Below are 16,095 nucleotides of genomic sequence, written 5' to 3'. Positions count from 1 at the left end.
CACATAGCTCAAAAGAACCCTGCAAATATGCTGACAAAGATAGTCTCCTTCAGCATTCAAAGAAGGATGTGCTTTGCTTCTCTGTCAAAGATGCTCATTTAAACAACATAGTCAGGAAAAAAAAACATGCTAGTAGATAAGAACCACATCTTAGCCTTGTCTTAATATCAAGGCTAGGATTCATCAGGTTGCTGCTGTAAAAAGCAATAAAAAACTTAAGAGTTATAACACTAACATCAACCAGAACAGTATTCAAAGTGGTTAACTGCAGATGAAAACAGATCATGCAATTCTCTCAGCCCTAAAAATAAACAGATTCCATATCAGTGTATTTCTAAGATCACCCTCCTTTGAAGTAATAGGCTGAATGATCATTGGTCTTCGATTTAAAAATAGGTAAAACTGATAAACGGCAATTTTAGTCACAATTAAGCCACAGTGGAGGATCTGAATAACCACGATCTCAGGAATCCATCAACATAAAACTACACAAATCATTCTGTGGACTTACAAAACTAATCACATCCACAACTGAAAAATAACTTTCTGAAGAGATCCACTTTACAAGTTACATGTATATAGTTATTGCCTCCTAAGTTAAGGAAGCATAGAACTGAAAGGATGAAGAAGCCTTGTGACTGTTTGACACAAAATCCTCAGAATGGAAGCTGAATGCATGAGACCTGACTTCATCTTGCCCCTCACTTCTCATCCACTCAACACTTCATAAGTAAAACATATCATAAACTGACATGGATTAGCAGATGTTCAATAGCATCTCCACTTTAAAAAGAAAAATGTATCCAAAATGAGATGATTTATGCCATCACTTTCAGGCATGCTCATTCCTTACTAAATATTTTCTATAACAGCTGTGATTGAGGAGAATTTTGCTGCCAAGATTCTTCTTTGGGCTTTCACACTGAAAGCACGTGTAGCAGCAGACAAACTAACACAAAAATGTTTGACTTGATGAATCTTGTGGGTCTCTTCCAACTCTGGATACTCTTATATCATAAGAAACGGCCAGAAGGGATAGTATAGATACCAGAAATTAAAGTGTTTTAGTTCAGACATAGAACCATAACTAAATTCAGAGATGAGAGATCTAATAGCAGTTTAAAATTAACCAAAATCCTTGAAAAGTATGTCTTTATTTTCCAGGATGGAATTTTTGAAGAAGCAGAGCTTAGAAGTAGCATGTCCCTCAAAAATATGTCAGCTTCAACTCCCTGTCACCACTGTCAACATCAAATAAGTCCCATCAACAGAATCTGATTGTATACACAGTGATAAACCCTAAACAGTAAGTAATCAGATAAACTACTTAGGTTAAAAACATTAAAACAGACTTTTTTCCTTAAAAATTTTCTGTGGTAAAGACTTGAATCATATAAGATATCTAAAGATGAAAATAAGGCAAGCACAACAGGGAGAACTGAATCATAATATTATAAACCAAAAATCATTTATAATACAAATGAAGTACAACTGTGTCCTCCTCAGCACATGAGCCTCCTAGAGGCAGTTTTCAAATCGATAGGATACTTTATAAAAAAAACACATGAATCAAATAACACCAAATACAAATCAAGAGTGATTAAAAACAGCTCCAGACTTAAGCATTATCAAAGAAACCCAAAGCCTGAAGGGTTGACATGGACATGCTTACTGCTTTCTATACATTCCCACATCTTCGGGTTCTTTGATAACACCATGAGTCTCTGCATGGATTCAGATGCATAAAAAGAATGCCCTAAGCAAGCTGAGGGCACAGAACATATTTGTGTTTGGGGGGGTATCTTCTACTACAGAAGTAAACTAGTGTTGAAGACCAGTAGTTCTTACTCAGAATTAAGAGTCTAGAATTCACACTGAAAATTTTGACAGTCTGACACAGGTAAGATTTGACACAAGTTAGAAATAGCTACCTACTCCAGCATAACTCTTCACATCAGATTTCTCACATACAACATTCAGAACTACTATCTTTAACCTATTACTGTTCACCTCAACTTCTGTTGAAAGAAGGAAGCAAACAGTAACAACAAAAATTACTCAAGACTCCAATCAGCAATCACGAGCCACACAGAATAAATCCCCCCTTTTGTTCTATCTTCAGATTTTGCTCTGTATCCACATCTCATGTTTCCCACTGCAAAGTCTGTAGCTTCATTTCTGTGCTATTACAATTAACAAATAGAATAAATTGCAATGTACGTCTTAGCACTTTCCAAATATTATCACCTGCACGCCTCAAGTTTACTTGACAACTACTTTATTTACTAATTTGGTTGTAGTTTCTAAAGTGCATTTCCCTCCCCCTCTTTTTTTTCTTTTAAACATACCTTCATCACTGAACTTCAAACAAGCAGATATTGCTTCATCCATTGAGTGTGTTGACTTTACCAACTATGGAAAAAAATAAATCAGATTGAATCTTACCATTTAACAGCTATTTGAACAGAGGATAACAGTTATAAACAAGCAGGACTGAAACACAATTGGGACGAATAAAAGACAAAAAACCCAAACGTTCAAATTCAAATTTGAAAAAATTTGAAATCAAAAGGACATGTACTGTAAAATCCAAAACCAACACTTAACAGATTACTAATTATATATTCTGAATACAATCACATCAGCTGTATTTGGAAATCTTATTTCAGCTGTTCTCCAGTAGGTTTCTAAATCTCATTTATTACCGCTTCCCCTGCCATCCTTCCTATTTCATAAGTATAACATGAAGGTTTAAGGTTTACCTGAACTGCTTTTTCAAAACCCCTTAAATTATTACTGTTACAAAGTCAAATGATCCAAAAAGATGAACAGCTTACATCAATAAGCTTGTATATGATGCTATGTCATGGTGACTGACTTTCTGAGACTATGAGAGTGAAATTTAAACCATGACTCCACTAGATGATCAACCATGCAACTCTATTTTCTTTCTCCATCCATCTGTAATCTTAAAACAGAAAACGTCTACAAATTAATTGAATGAGAGTTATAAGTACTGCCTTTTTCAATTGTGACAACTTCAAGAGAAGCAAATGGCCTAATGGTTACAAATACAGACAAAGCCTATGTATAAGGAAACCTGATTTCCAAGCATCTGTCCACATTTGACAATTTTACTATAATCTCCATCTTGAAAGGATTAGAGTAGGTACTGCCTACAGTTCTTCTTAACAACATTCACCAGTCATGGAAGGTTTGTCAGGACAAGCTGACCCAGGTCCTTCACAAACAAACATGAGATTTGCCTATTATTCCATGTTCCCTCAATGCTGTAGTCACTGGGAAAAAAGGTTCGACACGCATTACGTACTACAAAACGCTCTTTATAAAAGATCTGTTCTACGCTCTCCTTAGAGCAACGCTACAAAGCACTACACAGAACCACCCTTGAAGTAGCTTCTCACTGAAGCCACAACACTGCATCAGACACACCATTCAAGTGTCAATTCTAGATAGTTTCTAAGCTACAATGAATTGTGACCACTCATTGCTTTAAATACACTCCATGTGGTCCATCAAACATCATATGCTCTGGATATTTGTAGCCTAGTTTCTGCAAGAGAAGAAAAAAGTAAATCCTAAACTGCTATTTGCAAGCCCTTATTTCTTCCTTGTGTCTAAACTTAAAGCTTGATCCACTAAAAAAAAAAAACACAAACCAACGCTTAACAAAAAAAAATTATTTCTCTACTTTTTAATGACAGTTCAATCAGGAAACTTGAAAGATTAAACATATCTGGCGTTGAAAAGTAAAGTTAATGAAAAACTAGTTAAATATCAGCCCTAAGAGGCAACATTCCTGAAGATACATTCTACTGTACTGAAGATAAATTTACTGTAGTTATTTTATTGTAATATCATGGTAAACCCATGTAGTATGTTGGGCAATAACAAAGCGTCTCAGCTTTATACAGCAACATAATCATAATAAATTATAGTAATTTCAGACATTCTTTTTACCCCACTTTAATATAGAGGGCTTTGAGTATTAAAGCGGAAGAAAGTGAAGGAAGTATTTCATCTATTGAAGATGACTACCAGTTAACTTCATTCCAACAGTTATCAGAAGCTATCAATCAAGATAGTTATAATTATAAAGTAAGGTTGAATGTCAAGACAAAATAAATAGAGAATTCACTGTTGAAGGAATGATTTTTAACAAATACTTTTATACATACATGCACTTGAACAAACAAAAAACTTCTACAGCTATAGTTGCCCTAAAACATTACTTTCAAATATCCTTTCACTATTAAGAATTAAGGCTCTTCTCTGCTGTAATGCCCAAAGTATAGGAATACAGCCTACAGAATAGTTATCAAAATAAATAACAGAGCATTATTACTTGTAACAAATCCTGGTCACTCCTCTGAGGAAAAAGCTCCTTCAGTGTTTGTAGCTTTGCACTTAAGATGTTCTCCTCTGTATCTTCCTGCAAGTCAACTAGTTGGTCCCCACTGTTTACGTAAGCCACCTGCTGTACTTCATACATAGGCTGGTCATCATCTGACGAGTCTTCCAAGCTATGATGTATGAGGGGAAGGAAAAGTATTAAAACTTTTGTTTCTTATATTTGTTCTATCAGAGAGTCATTGTATAAGCAAGTAAACAGGATCACATGAGCTGAAATCCATATTAAAGGTTAACTTATTCTAAAATATATATTTAAACGTTTCTGCACAAAAAGCATATAAAACATTTTTATAAAAAATTTATTAGTAAAAATGTTACCCTCTCCACCTGTTTGAAAACTCCATGTATCACAGAAAAACAGAAGAGTCAAAATCAGCTTCCTTTCTTAAAGAATAATCCATTCACATGCACTTCGTGACCCTGAACTAGCTTATACCCAAAGTGACAACTCCTACCTCGAACAAAATAAAGCATACCTATTTGGTATACATTACTGCATGCCAGTAAACGTAATTCAATTCAGCATGAGGATGAAGGAATAGACAGAAAATGCCATGACTTACTCTTGTAAGTTACTGGTAAATTTAACAAACTATCTCAAGACAGTTCATCATTTTAGATACCTGAATTATTGGAACACCCTAGTTAGTCTCAAACAGCGCAGTGTTTCTCTGCCCAGGCAAACAGAGACGAGTTCTTTACAAAACAAGCCTTCTAGGTATGGAATCAATTCCCTGTTCTAATTCTCAGCTCATTAAAAAAACCAACAAAACAACCCCAAAACAACGCTGCGTTATTAACCTGTGTTTTTCTTCAGCAGCCAAAACACAGCATCATGACAGATACTGTGAAGAAAATCAGCTCTGTCACAGCTGAAACCAGAAGACAAACACAGATCAGTTCCACTGTGAGGTGCTTTGGTGTCTGCCTGTTTCTCTCTGCCAGTAATCACACAATAGCGTGGATATAGCAAGCTGGATCCTGTAAGGTTTACCAGATTCTGCTCCACACTACACGAAACCTATTGTACTGCTTCCAAAACTACTTGACCCCAGAAGCAGCTAACTCCGATTGCACAGCACTGCACACACGTCAACATGGTGCACACAACCTGCCTGAGGCTGAAACTTCAGGAAAAATCCATTAAAAAAATAATGAGCAGTTTCAGGTCAGTGCTTTTCTCTGCTGCTATTATCTATTTCATTCCTGATGACAAGATCCTGTAAAAGCATGGTCTCCATATGGACTGAAAAAAAAAAAAATCAGGCTCAAGACCCATTGCTATTCCCACTAAAGTTAACCACAGTTCTGACAGGTTAAGAAAATACATAGGTTAAACCAGTCTGTGATGCTTGGAAGAAATACAGTTAAGGAATATGGACAACCAGCACATTTTCATCACAGACACAACTTGCAGCTAATTAATAGCATTGATTTCTTCAAATCATTCCAGCTGGCTGTGCCAGATATGTGCCCATATCTTGTCTCTCCCACATTCACAATGCTCCTTTTTTTTAGTAACCAAAAAAGAGACAGTTGCATATTTAATTCAACTTTCAGCTTATTTAGAACCACGTTTCCAAAATGTGGAAGAGTTTTCACTAAGCATAACATAACTACATGCTCAGTATGTAATACTTTGGTTCAAAAATTCTTATACTGCATACTGAAGCAGTGTTTGCCTTCTTAATCCACTATAGTTTCATTAGAAAAACAATTTATTTTGAAATAAAAAGCTAGTATTCATAATGGTACAATTTCAAGTGACAACAAAAGAATATGAGAGTTGCAAAGAGATAATAAACATTAGAAGGATCACTTCATATCACAGAATGCCTTGCTCATAAACCATTTTTTCAGAGAAGACACTTAGTGTACCTTTAGTTATGGGAAGTGAAACTGCAAACTGTAAAGCCAGAACCTCAGCGTATTATTTCGAATTCAATGTTACAATTAAAGACACTGCATCAACTTGCATAAATATTACGAGTTTAAACCTTACATAAAAACCATGTCTCTCCTTGGAGCCTTGTTTTCTTTTGAAGAACTGACTTTTCTTGGTACTTCATCTTCACTGTCTGAAGATACATCTAGGAAATGCACCCCTCTTTGATGCTTGAAATAAGACAGCTCTCTTGTTCTCTCAGCTTCAGGAGTTTCTGGGATGCTGGAGTACCCTATAATCATTTCAATAAGCGAAAAGATGGGAGAAAATGACTTTAAGTTAGAATTCTAAATATTTATCTATACTCAGAGCATCAGATAGCCATGACATCTTCATTATATACAGCAACCATTTAAAGAGAACTTACACCTTCATGCAGAGAACTTCCTTAAGCAGCATTCTTCAAAGCAATACTTTACCAGAGCTTCAATACTTCTTTACTTTTATGAGGTTCAATAAGACCAAGTGCCAGGTCCTGCACTTTGGCCACAATAACCCCATGCAATGCTATAGGCTTGGGGCAGAATGGCTTGAAGACTGTATAGAAGAAAAGGACCTGGGGGTGTTGGTTGATGCTCAGCTTATTATGAGTTGGCAGCGTGGCCAGGTGGCCAAGAAGGCCAACGGCATCCTGGCCTGTATTAGAAATAGTGTAGCCAGCAGGAGCAGGGAGGTGATCGTCCCCCTGTACTCAGCTCTGGTACGGCCGCACCTCGAGTACTGTGTTCAGTTTTGGGCCCCTCACTACAGGAAGGACATTGAGGCCCTGGAGCGTGTTCAGAGAAGGGCAACAAAACTGGTGAGGGGTCTGGAGCACAAGGCTTATGAGGAGCAGCTGAGGGAGCTGGGATTGCTTAGTCTGGAGAAGAGGAGGCTCAGAGGAGACCTTATTGCGCTCTACCATTTCCTGAAGGAAGGTTGTGGTGAGGAGGGGGTGGGCCTCTTCTCCCTGATAAATAATGACAGGATGAGAGGGAATGGCCACAAGTTGCGCCGGGGAAGATTTAGATTAGACCTGAGGAAACATTTTTTCTCTGAAAGAGTGGTCAGGCACTGGAATGGCCTGCCTAGGGAGGTAGTTGAAGCACCATCCCTAGCGCTGTTCAAGAAGCGTTTAGATGAGGTGCTAAGGGATTGGATTTAGTAGTTGGGTAGGGACAGGAGGATGGTTGGACTAGATGATCTTGTAGGTCCTTTCCAACCTAATGAACCTATGAACCAGATAAAAATTGACTCATATTTGTTTGAAATAAAATGTCAAAAAGTTTGTACACTGTAAACCATAAGGATTAAAAAGCTGTGTATTTGAAGCTAATAAAGTACATCTTCATTATTGGCAAAACAATCCATCTGCAAAATCTTCGGAGCTACTTCCAAGCTGATCAGGACATAGACAAATGTGCCAGTTTTCTGGATGGCTGATTTATGCCTATCAGTCTTGCAGAAAGGGAATGACACTACTAGATGGCAGAAAATCGGGAACTGATGTTCCCATATGAACTTAGGCAAGCTAAAGCACAAGGCTCTATCTGCCACGTACCAAGGCTGGAGTTGTTCAGCCACCTTTCTTTAGAAAACCCTAGCAAAAAAATCTCTGGTTTACACACAAGAACTTAAATGAGTAGACCCTACATCTCTTGCACCATTAAACTCACACTACGGAACTAAATACTTGGACACAACTGCTACCTCTTAAGTGTTCCACTTCATGACAGTAATTGAAGTTTTTGCAGAAGCTATGAGCAAGAACCATAGCCTGACCCAGTGCACTAGTCCCACATATTCTAAAAATCACTCTTTTCTACAACTTCATTAACAGCCTGTGCTGAAGAAAACTACTGAACACAAAACAGTAAGCTAAGTATTTTATTTAAGAGCAGACAAATTATGAACCCTGGAGGTACATGACTGAAGAAAAGATGAAGAATATGTGGAGTGGAGAACAAGACAGCTGCAGAGAACATTTACTGTCCAAAAGTAATCTTGTAGAAAATAAACTTGAAAGAACTTACTGTGGCAGCGTTTCATGGAAACAGAGATAAATTCCAAAAGCACCACCACAGGAATTTGCTAGAAACTAGAAATTACTAGGTGATACTGAATCTGAAAAGGGAAAGGGACTCAGTAAATTAAAAAACATGGTATCATAGCGCACAACTGAAAATGGAAATAAAGAAAATAAGTATTGACAGTATGAGCACCAATTAAACAGACATGATATTAACTCAAATTTCTTTAGCATCCATAAGAAAATGTAAATAAGGGTTCAATTACAACTCAGAAAAAATAAAAGTTACAGTCCATCTTTAGAAGCTCTTATCTACATATAGCACAGATTCTATAGAAAACATGGAACATAAACAATCCATCAGGATGAAAATAGAATAGGAAGAAAAAAGCACACAGTAAATCATAGTTTAATTTAGAAACCTTGACACTTCCATATTTTGTTTTGACCGGCATAACACAGGTTTTATCTTTCTTTCCATACCAAAGAACACCCTGCTTATCAAGCTACAGGTGAGTTCTGCTTCTTATCTGCTGCTGCTGCTACCTGGCCCATGCTCATTTCTCTGTTGCAGAACCACAAGCAGTAACCAGAGATGAGCAACGACAAGGACTGAAAACATAACATCTAGCATCCTGAATGTGGCATGGCAGGATATCATACTTGCCAACATTCAGGAATCAGGTAGCTTTTATTGTCAGTAAGACACAGTTGGAAACTATACCTCATGTTCCCCTTACAGAACAACAGGCATCATAATCAGTCTGAGGGATCAGCTGAGAACACACCCTTACCAACAGAAGCCTCCATCCTTGCTCAAATCCCTCAACAACTGTCACTCTGACAAATCAGAGCTCTGACTTCTCTTCAGATGAATACAACTGCATCCCAAACAAAACCTGGCAGCACGCTTCAGTGCCTTCCCATTTCAAGATGCCGCCACCATGATCTGCCTCACGCACAGAGAGACGAGTGACTTGGAGCCTCTGGTCTCTACCAGGCTTCTCAGGCCACTTATCTCCTGTCAGGCTAGTCCAGCCTGCCATTCACCAACAGTCAAATGGATACAGCTACAGAGTTGCCCTTCTTAGCCCCCTTTATTCCTCTACTTCCCTTACACTTGATCCTACTCAAATTGATCCCTTCCCCTCTCCACCTTTGGCTCCCTTCCAACCATCCCATAAGAAAGCTTCCTAAGATCCAAAAAAAGCCCACGTGCCCTCATAAGCCTCCTATGACCATTGAGAGTCTCCGCTTACAGTGACAGGCATCACAGTCAACCCATGGGACTGACAGCTTTCCTATGACAACCATGGGAGTATGTGGGACAGGTTTGGGTGCTGGGGCTCTCCCACCCACCTCTGTGCTTCCTCACGAGTCACGGAGTGAAAGGCTCATCTCTGCACACAACAAAGCAAATTCCATTTGTACAGTCAGTACTGAACTAACAGGAGCTTCCCACTGCTAACAGCTTCTGATTTACACTGTGAGAGGATAGAACACCAAAACCATGCATGATATAACAACTTGATCTTATTATGAATGATGACAGACTTGAATATACTTTGAACTGGGATGGCAGATAGGTGGGAAAAAACCTCATTCATATTCATTTCCTACTGCAGTGAAATCTGAATTCAGAATGAGGAAATAAACCAAAACAACTATAGAAGGCAAGTCCAGGAGACAGCTACAGAACTCTTGGTGGAGCTGAGTATTAATGATACAACTGTCAGTTAAAGGCCTTACATAAATGTGTTTTAGATTCTCAGCACACCAGTACAGCATCATGCACATCCTCTTCTCTCTAGTGTACCAAATTTCTTAAAGCTCACATGCCTAGTGATGTGGGTAATTCCTCTCTATCAAAAATTCTGAAGCATAAAACTCACAGTTATCAAGTTGCGCTAGCAAAACAATGGCTATCACAACAGCACAGAACTGACAGATGTATGAGAAGAACTGAACAGAAACATTGAAACATCTGTATAATTAATGAGACATGCCAGCTCTACTGAATTAAAAGAACGGATAAGGCATTTTCACAAGTGTATTTCAAACAAACCCTTCCTGCAAGTAGGGCAATAAGCAGTTGGCAGGTATGAAAGCTTCACTAAGTATCCTTATTGGATTTAAACTAAGTTTACAAAAATAAGACAACTTGAAAAGTTATTTTATTCCTTACAACAAGCCTTAGAAGTTTAGATTTAAATAAGTTTATTTTGCTGCTTCACTTTGCCTCTCTTCAATTTATTAGCAGTTTAAATACCAGTCTCTCTTCCTGACAGCTCCTAACTCTCATAACTGTGAAATGCTGAATTGACCAGAAAAGGCTTTCTCCCTCTCAGAAAAAACACTAATTCCCTCCTCCATCTATTCCACTGAACAGAATCCCATAGCAAGAGAATTCAAGGAAAAAGAGTAAATCACATGTGTAGTAAGAGGAGTGGTTCTAACACATTTAGAGCAAATTATAACCCTGTACAGCAGTAATCATTTAAACAGTTATCACCACAGCACATAATTACTGGAGGCACAATTCCCTGATTGCAGATGATTAAAGAGGACTTCTAAAGAATGCCTGTAATCACAGGATCAGTATTTGACTCTAAGGCCAGAAATAAGAAAACACTGAAGTAACCCTACTCAGAGAGGGAGAAAAAAAAACAACTAAAACACATCATTTTCAAGGCTAGTCCTTCTCTTCCCCCAGACAAAAAGAAAACCAAGGCAGAACTTTGAGGCTTACCACATTCAGTACCACAGCACAACAAACTAGTTGTCAAATGAGAAGGGAACTCCTACTCCATTTCAGGAAGTGGCATGCTACTCAAGCGGACAAGCTAATCAATCTTTTTGTTTCAAGTAGAAGTCTTTTTAGCATTTGATAGAGTAATCCTAAACAGTAGTAAGAAGTCTGAGGTGCTTCTTAAAGAGATCACTTTTAAATGGTCAGAGTATCTTTCCATGAACCCTTGGAAGAAAAATTCAATAGGTGCTGAAGGTGTTAACTTTTCTCAGAAATGCTTTAGAAAGAATGATATTCTTTGAACATAATAGAAGACAAGACTTGCTCCATCCACCGACAGAATGGTAACAGATGAGACTACCAGGGAGAATCAGTCCCAATGCAAGCAACAATGTGGCAACACTGGAACCTCTGAGTTCAGTGGTTTGCATTTTATGCTTAAATTATACAGAAAGCATAGCAACAAAAACAGTCAATCATCAAAAACAGGTTTTATACAGTGGTTTAATTCCATCTATAACTTTCATTTCCATGCAGCATTGAAGCTTCATGAGTACACTTACAGAATAATCTTATTTTGAAATTCTTCATTGTAACTCTTCTACTGTGTGAGGCTTTACCACAGCTCTGCTCTGTCACGACAACTGGAGCCATCTTGCCGTTTTAGTAAACCAAGCTACTTAAATAATTAAAAAAGCCTAACTGAAAATTAAAAAGACAGCTTCACCATGTAGTAAAGTCAGACATGCATTATTGATTTTAAAGCTCTTTTGACATACACCAAATGAACATAAGACATCAAATACAGAAAGAAAAACATCTCCAGCTACTTTATCAATTGCTTTGGATTGCACAGATGAACTAAGGAACACTCTTCACTTCATCCGACCCTTTAGCTTCACATGTCAATATTTCACAAATCCACTGTGTTTCTTCTAAAGACAAGCGCAGTAGAAATGCTGCTTTTGTATGATTTAAGGAGCAACGAGAGTATACTGTTTTTAGTTACTTTGATGAAAATGACTTCTTGAACAAAGCAACTCAATTCTTTCACTTCAGTATTCAGCAGAAGAGAGAACAGTGCAAAGAACAGGTCCTTTCTGCATCTTTTCCACAGTAATACAGAAATTAGGTACTTAACTTACTGAAAAATTCTGCCTTACTAATGCCATTTAGCAAACAAGGAAAAAGTACAACTGCTAAAACAATGTAGTTTACTCATTTACACTTAGGTATCTCATGTGACAGACAGAATTTGAAAGCTTCACTTTCAATTAACTCCTATCAACTTAAGGAAATATTTCAATTCTTACAGTAGTTTATTTAAATGCATTGCATAGAAATGGTGTGCAAATGTGAGGAAAAAGACATCAAACAAGCATAAATTCTTTAAACACTCACTGTGAAAGATGAAAATGATACAAGTACTCCCTGATATCCCTGATATAAGTACTAATAATTACAACTAAATTTTAAGTGTTAAGTAAAGCACCTGTTTTACATCAGCAGATAAATCCATGATATCTTACTGAAATCAGGCGCTTGCCTTTCACCTCTATCCGACTGATTTATTGCTGGTCACAACTGCCTCTTGCTACTTTTCTCATTATTGTATAACCGTCCACAACAGAACCTTTTTTAGGCTGCCTTTATGACTTCAAATACCTGTACTCTTCAGAAGAAAACCGATGCATCTCTAGGCCATGTGTTCTTCCCCTTCACTCCATCCATCCTTCATTCTACCTATGCAGTAACTATCAAGTCCAAGTTTTGATTCCTTTATTTATAAACACAAAGCCTTCATTGATACTGAAAACAATAAACCTGCACAACTTCCAAATTCATGGAAAAATAAATATAACATACTATTGCATCACTTGACACACCCACAAAAGAAAAAGTAACTCCTTCACAGGAAAAGTTCTCTTATCATATAGATAAGGCACTACAATAAGCAGTTTCCCAAGGGTAAGCTGCATGCAAAACAAATGATATTAAGCAACACCTATGGATATTGTCACTCCTACCTAAAAGCATAATGAAAACCTGTCTGATCTCTGCGACACCACTTCCATATTGATGCCTGTATCAGAAGTCATACAGAATAAGAACATCCAAGAAGTGTAAAATCAACACCAACAAATGCTTGCTGTTCTTCTTTTCCCACACCCTCAGCAACTGAAAAGCTGCTGGTATAACAAGGAAAAAAAGTTCATGAGTGATTACATAATTGACAGCCATTATAGCTGCCCACTAAGTATCAACTGATGAAGCCAAACACAACTAGTAACCCTCCAACGTATCAGCCAAACTGATCAACTCCTATATGAGGAAGGTAGTTCTTTTTTAGATTCCCATTAAAACCACAACCTATCTCCTGAAAAGGGGACAAACACTGCTGCAGAGCTATTAGCACAACCAGCTTTTGATAACAAGCAGCACACATCTCGGTAAAACGAGGCCAAGCTGAAAGACAAAAGCAAGAGCAAATGCCTGGTTTCAGCTTTATATAACATAGTGCACACTGCATACATCTGACTCCAGTGGAAGAGTTACTCTATGCATCGCTGCATTTACAGACAACATCCTTTAAAGGCCTGTAGGGTGAATAACTCAAAAGAGTGGTACTCAGAAGAAATAGTGAGGAAGATGGTATATTTTGCTAGGCTTATCTGGATGATGAACAGACAGACAAAGAATAAAGAGAGATTTACCTTTTCCAGATGGTGGAGGTTCACCAACAACTCCACAGGGAAGGGATCTCCAACAACAGATCCTTCCCCAGTGGTGGTCAGCCCTTAAACAGGGCCTGGGAGAGGTGTAGCCAGACTCCACCCCTTCCAGTCACACAGGTACACTGCCTTCGCCTGTGCTCCTGCAGCTGACTCAGTGCTCACCTCAGGTGACCAATCAGTGGTCCAGGCCTTGATTCAAAAGTTCTCAAACAAGGCCTCACTACACCTTACAATGAACACCAATAAACAGGAATGTTTTGTGTATTTCAAGCGCAGCCTGCTTACTGTACTGAAATAACTTAATTTCAGGTTACCAATGCAACCATAGATGCACAGCCTCCAGCAGAGCATGCACTGCAAGGATGCTTTCGCAGAAACACACACATACAGGGAAGCACCTTAACAAAATGAACAATGGGGAAAAAAAAAAGCAAAACAAAAGCACAAAAATACAGAGCACTTCATTTTCAGCCATGCAGCACTCAAACCGCACTGCTCACAAAACACCTGCCTCACCTGCTGCCTTGGAGGCCGGGCTGCCGGGCCTGCTGCTCGCTGCACCTCCTGCCGCAGCAGGGCTGCCCTCCTGGGCCTGGGCTGCAGCTGTAGGCGGTCCGTCCTGCTCCGCACTCGTCCTCCTTTTCTCGTAGCGGAAGCGATCCAGGTTGAACAGACTCATCGCGCCAGCCGGCCCACCGCACCTCACCACCTGCGGGGAGAAACGGGACGCGCTCAGCTCATCCTGTAGGAGGGCCACGCTCCCACAGGGACGCGCAGACCACGCGGGCCGACCTTACCACTTATCTTGCCCCTCAGCCCACGCACCTGCCGCGCATCAGGACCCACACGGAATAAGAAGCGGTGAGGCTCAACACCACGCACGCGCCGATGAACGGCGGCGCAGCGCCGTCCCGCTGCCGGCCGACACGGCGCTCTGATGTGACGTCACCGCCCAAAAACGCGCCCACGCTGCGGACGCGTGCGCTTTGCCCCGCGGGGGCGGCCCCTCACAGTGCAGTGGAGGGGTTGGGGGCCAAGGTTGGGCGGTGTAGGTGGAGAACAGAAAGTTGCTGCTGTTAAAGCATCCAGTCCTGCATGAAGGGATAATCGTGCCACGGGCGCGCGGGCAGTTTGCTGTCGGCGTGTGGAGCTCGCTAGCGTTGGCGCTGAGGGTTGCTGGGGCTGAAGTAGTGACCTTAGATCGCCCGCAGTACTGAAGGCTGAGAGGTACCAGCAGTTGAAGCAGCCACATGTGAAACAAAGCGCTTCAGGGGCAGTCAACAACAGTAATAAAAAGAAAAAAAAATGAGAGAAAAGAGAAAGAGAGGGAAAGAAAGAGAGAGAAAGAGGGAAAGAGAAAAGAGAAAGAAACGGAAAGAGAGAAAGAAGGAAAGAGAGAGAAAGTGAGAAGGAAGGAAGGGAGAAAGAGAAAGAAAAAGAAATAGGAAGGAAGCGAATTCCCCATCCATCACAGTGGCTCAGGGGCAGGGTGCACCCGCAGAGCTGCGTGCCATCTGGCAGATGTGCTGCAGCCTGAATGCTGGATGGGAGCCAGGTGTTTCCAGAAATGCCACCTACGTGTGCTTTAGCTCTACTTTGATGCTTCTTTCTGTTGCTGTCACCAGTAGTCTGCAATGTAAGACTTGGCTGTGCGTTTCTGTTCTTACGGTGAAGTCTTGTAACCCTCAAGGGAACTCTCAAGGAAGCCGTCTGGTGCTCCCTTTGCTGTTATAACCTCAGTGATACCTCACAGCAAACATTCATGTACAATCAGCACAAGCAGGTGATCCAACTCATTTGTACCTGATTCCAGTTCTCCTTCCATTTCTGTCATGAGAACAGCAAGGAGAAGTGGTCTGCGCTCTTGTGTCTCTGTCACGCTCCAATATAAAGGAGGGAGACGAGGTTCTTTGCTTATGTGTATACCCGGCGTGAGATTAAGAAGCAGCGGTTCAAATGTTGGTCCGGCCAGTTTATAACCAATATTGACCAGGGAGATGGGGAAGGGGAAAGTGGACACTGTTACCAATAAGGTGTCATGGGGAAGGGAAGGCAAGCGACAGGAAAGATAGGAAAGAAGCAAGGGTTTGTACATCGCAGGGAAAGTCACCAGTCAGGATCCCAGGGGCGGTCCGGTTGCAAGCGGCTCCGACGGTCCGAGGCAGAAGAGCAGGGGTGGCAGAAGCGGGGAGAACAGCAGCAGCGACGGGCAGCCCTGAGCAGC

The 16,095-nt window shown here is 40.0% G+C and overlaps 1 protein-coding gene across 2 annotated transcripts in view; it reads right to left on the bottom strand.

Moving 5' to 3' along the window:
• The window catches only part of SMARCAD1 (SWI/SNF-related, matrix-associated actin-dependent regulator of chromatin, subfamily a, containing DEAD/H box 1), a 39,622-nt gene extending 24,889 nt beyond the window's left edge, over positions 1–14,733 (bottom strand). For both annotated transcript variants that reach the window (XM_065736490.1, XM_065736491.1), the window contains exons 1-5: positions 14,693–14,733; positions 14,388–14,572; positions 6,437–6,611; positions 4,367–4,544; positions 2,349–2,412 (exon numbers count right to left, since the gene is read on the bottom strand). In XM_065736490.1, the coding sequence (XP_065592562.1) occupies positions 2,349–2,412; positions 4,367–4,544; positions 6,437–6,611; positions 14,388–14,550 (580 nt within the window). In that variant the 5' untranslated portion in view covers positions 14,551–14,572; positions 14,693–14,733. The remainder of the gene's footprint in view (positions 1–2,348; positions 2,413–4,366; positions 4,545–6,436; positions 6,612–14,387; positions 14,573–14,692) is intronic.
• Between the last annotated feature and the right edge of the window lie 1,362 nt (positions 14,734–16,095).

This window comes from Cyrtonyx montezumae, unplaced genomic scaffold (assembly GCF_038088225.1).
Source record: "Cyrtonyx montezumae isolate F1298 unplaced genomic scaffold, pur_monq_1.0 scaffold_2, whole genome shotgun sequence".
Taxonomy (NCBI): Eukaryota; Metazoa; Chordata; class Aves; order Galliformes; family Odontophoridae; genus Cyrtonyx; species Cyrtonyx montezumae.
Note: the sequence above shows the minus strand (reverse complement) of the source record. Positions and strands in the feature narration are given on the sequence as shown.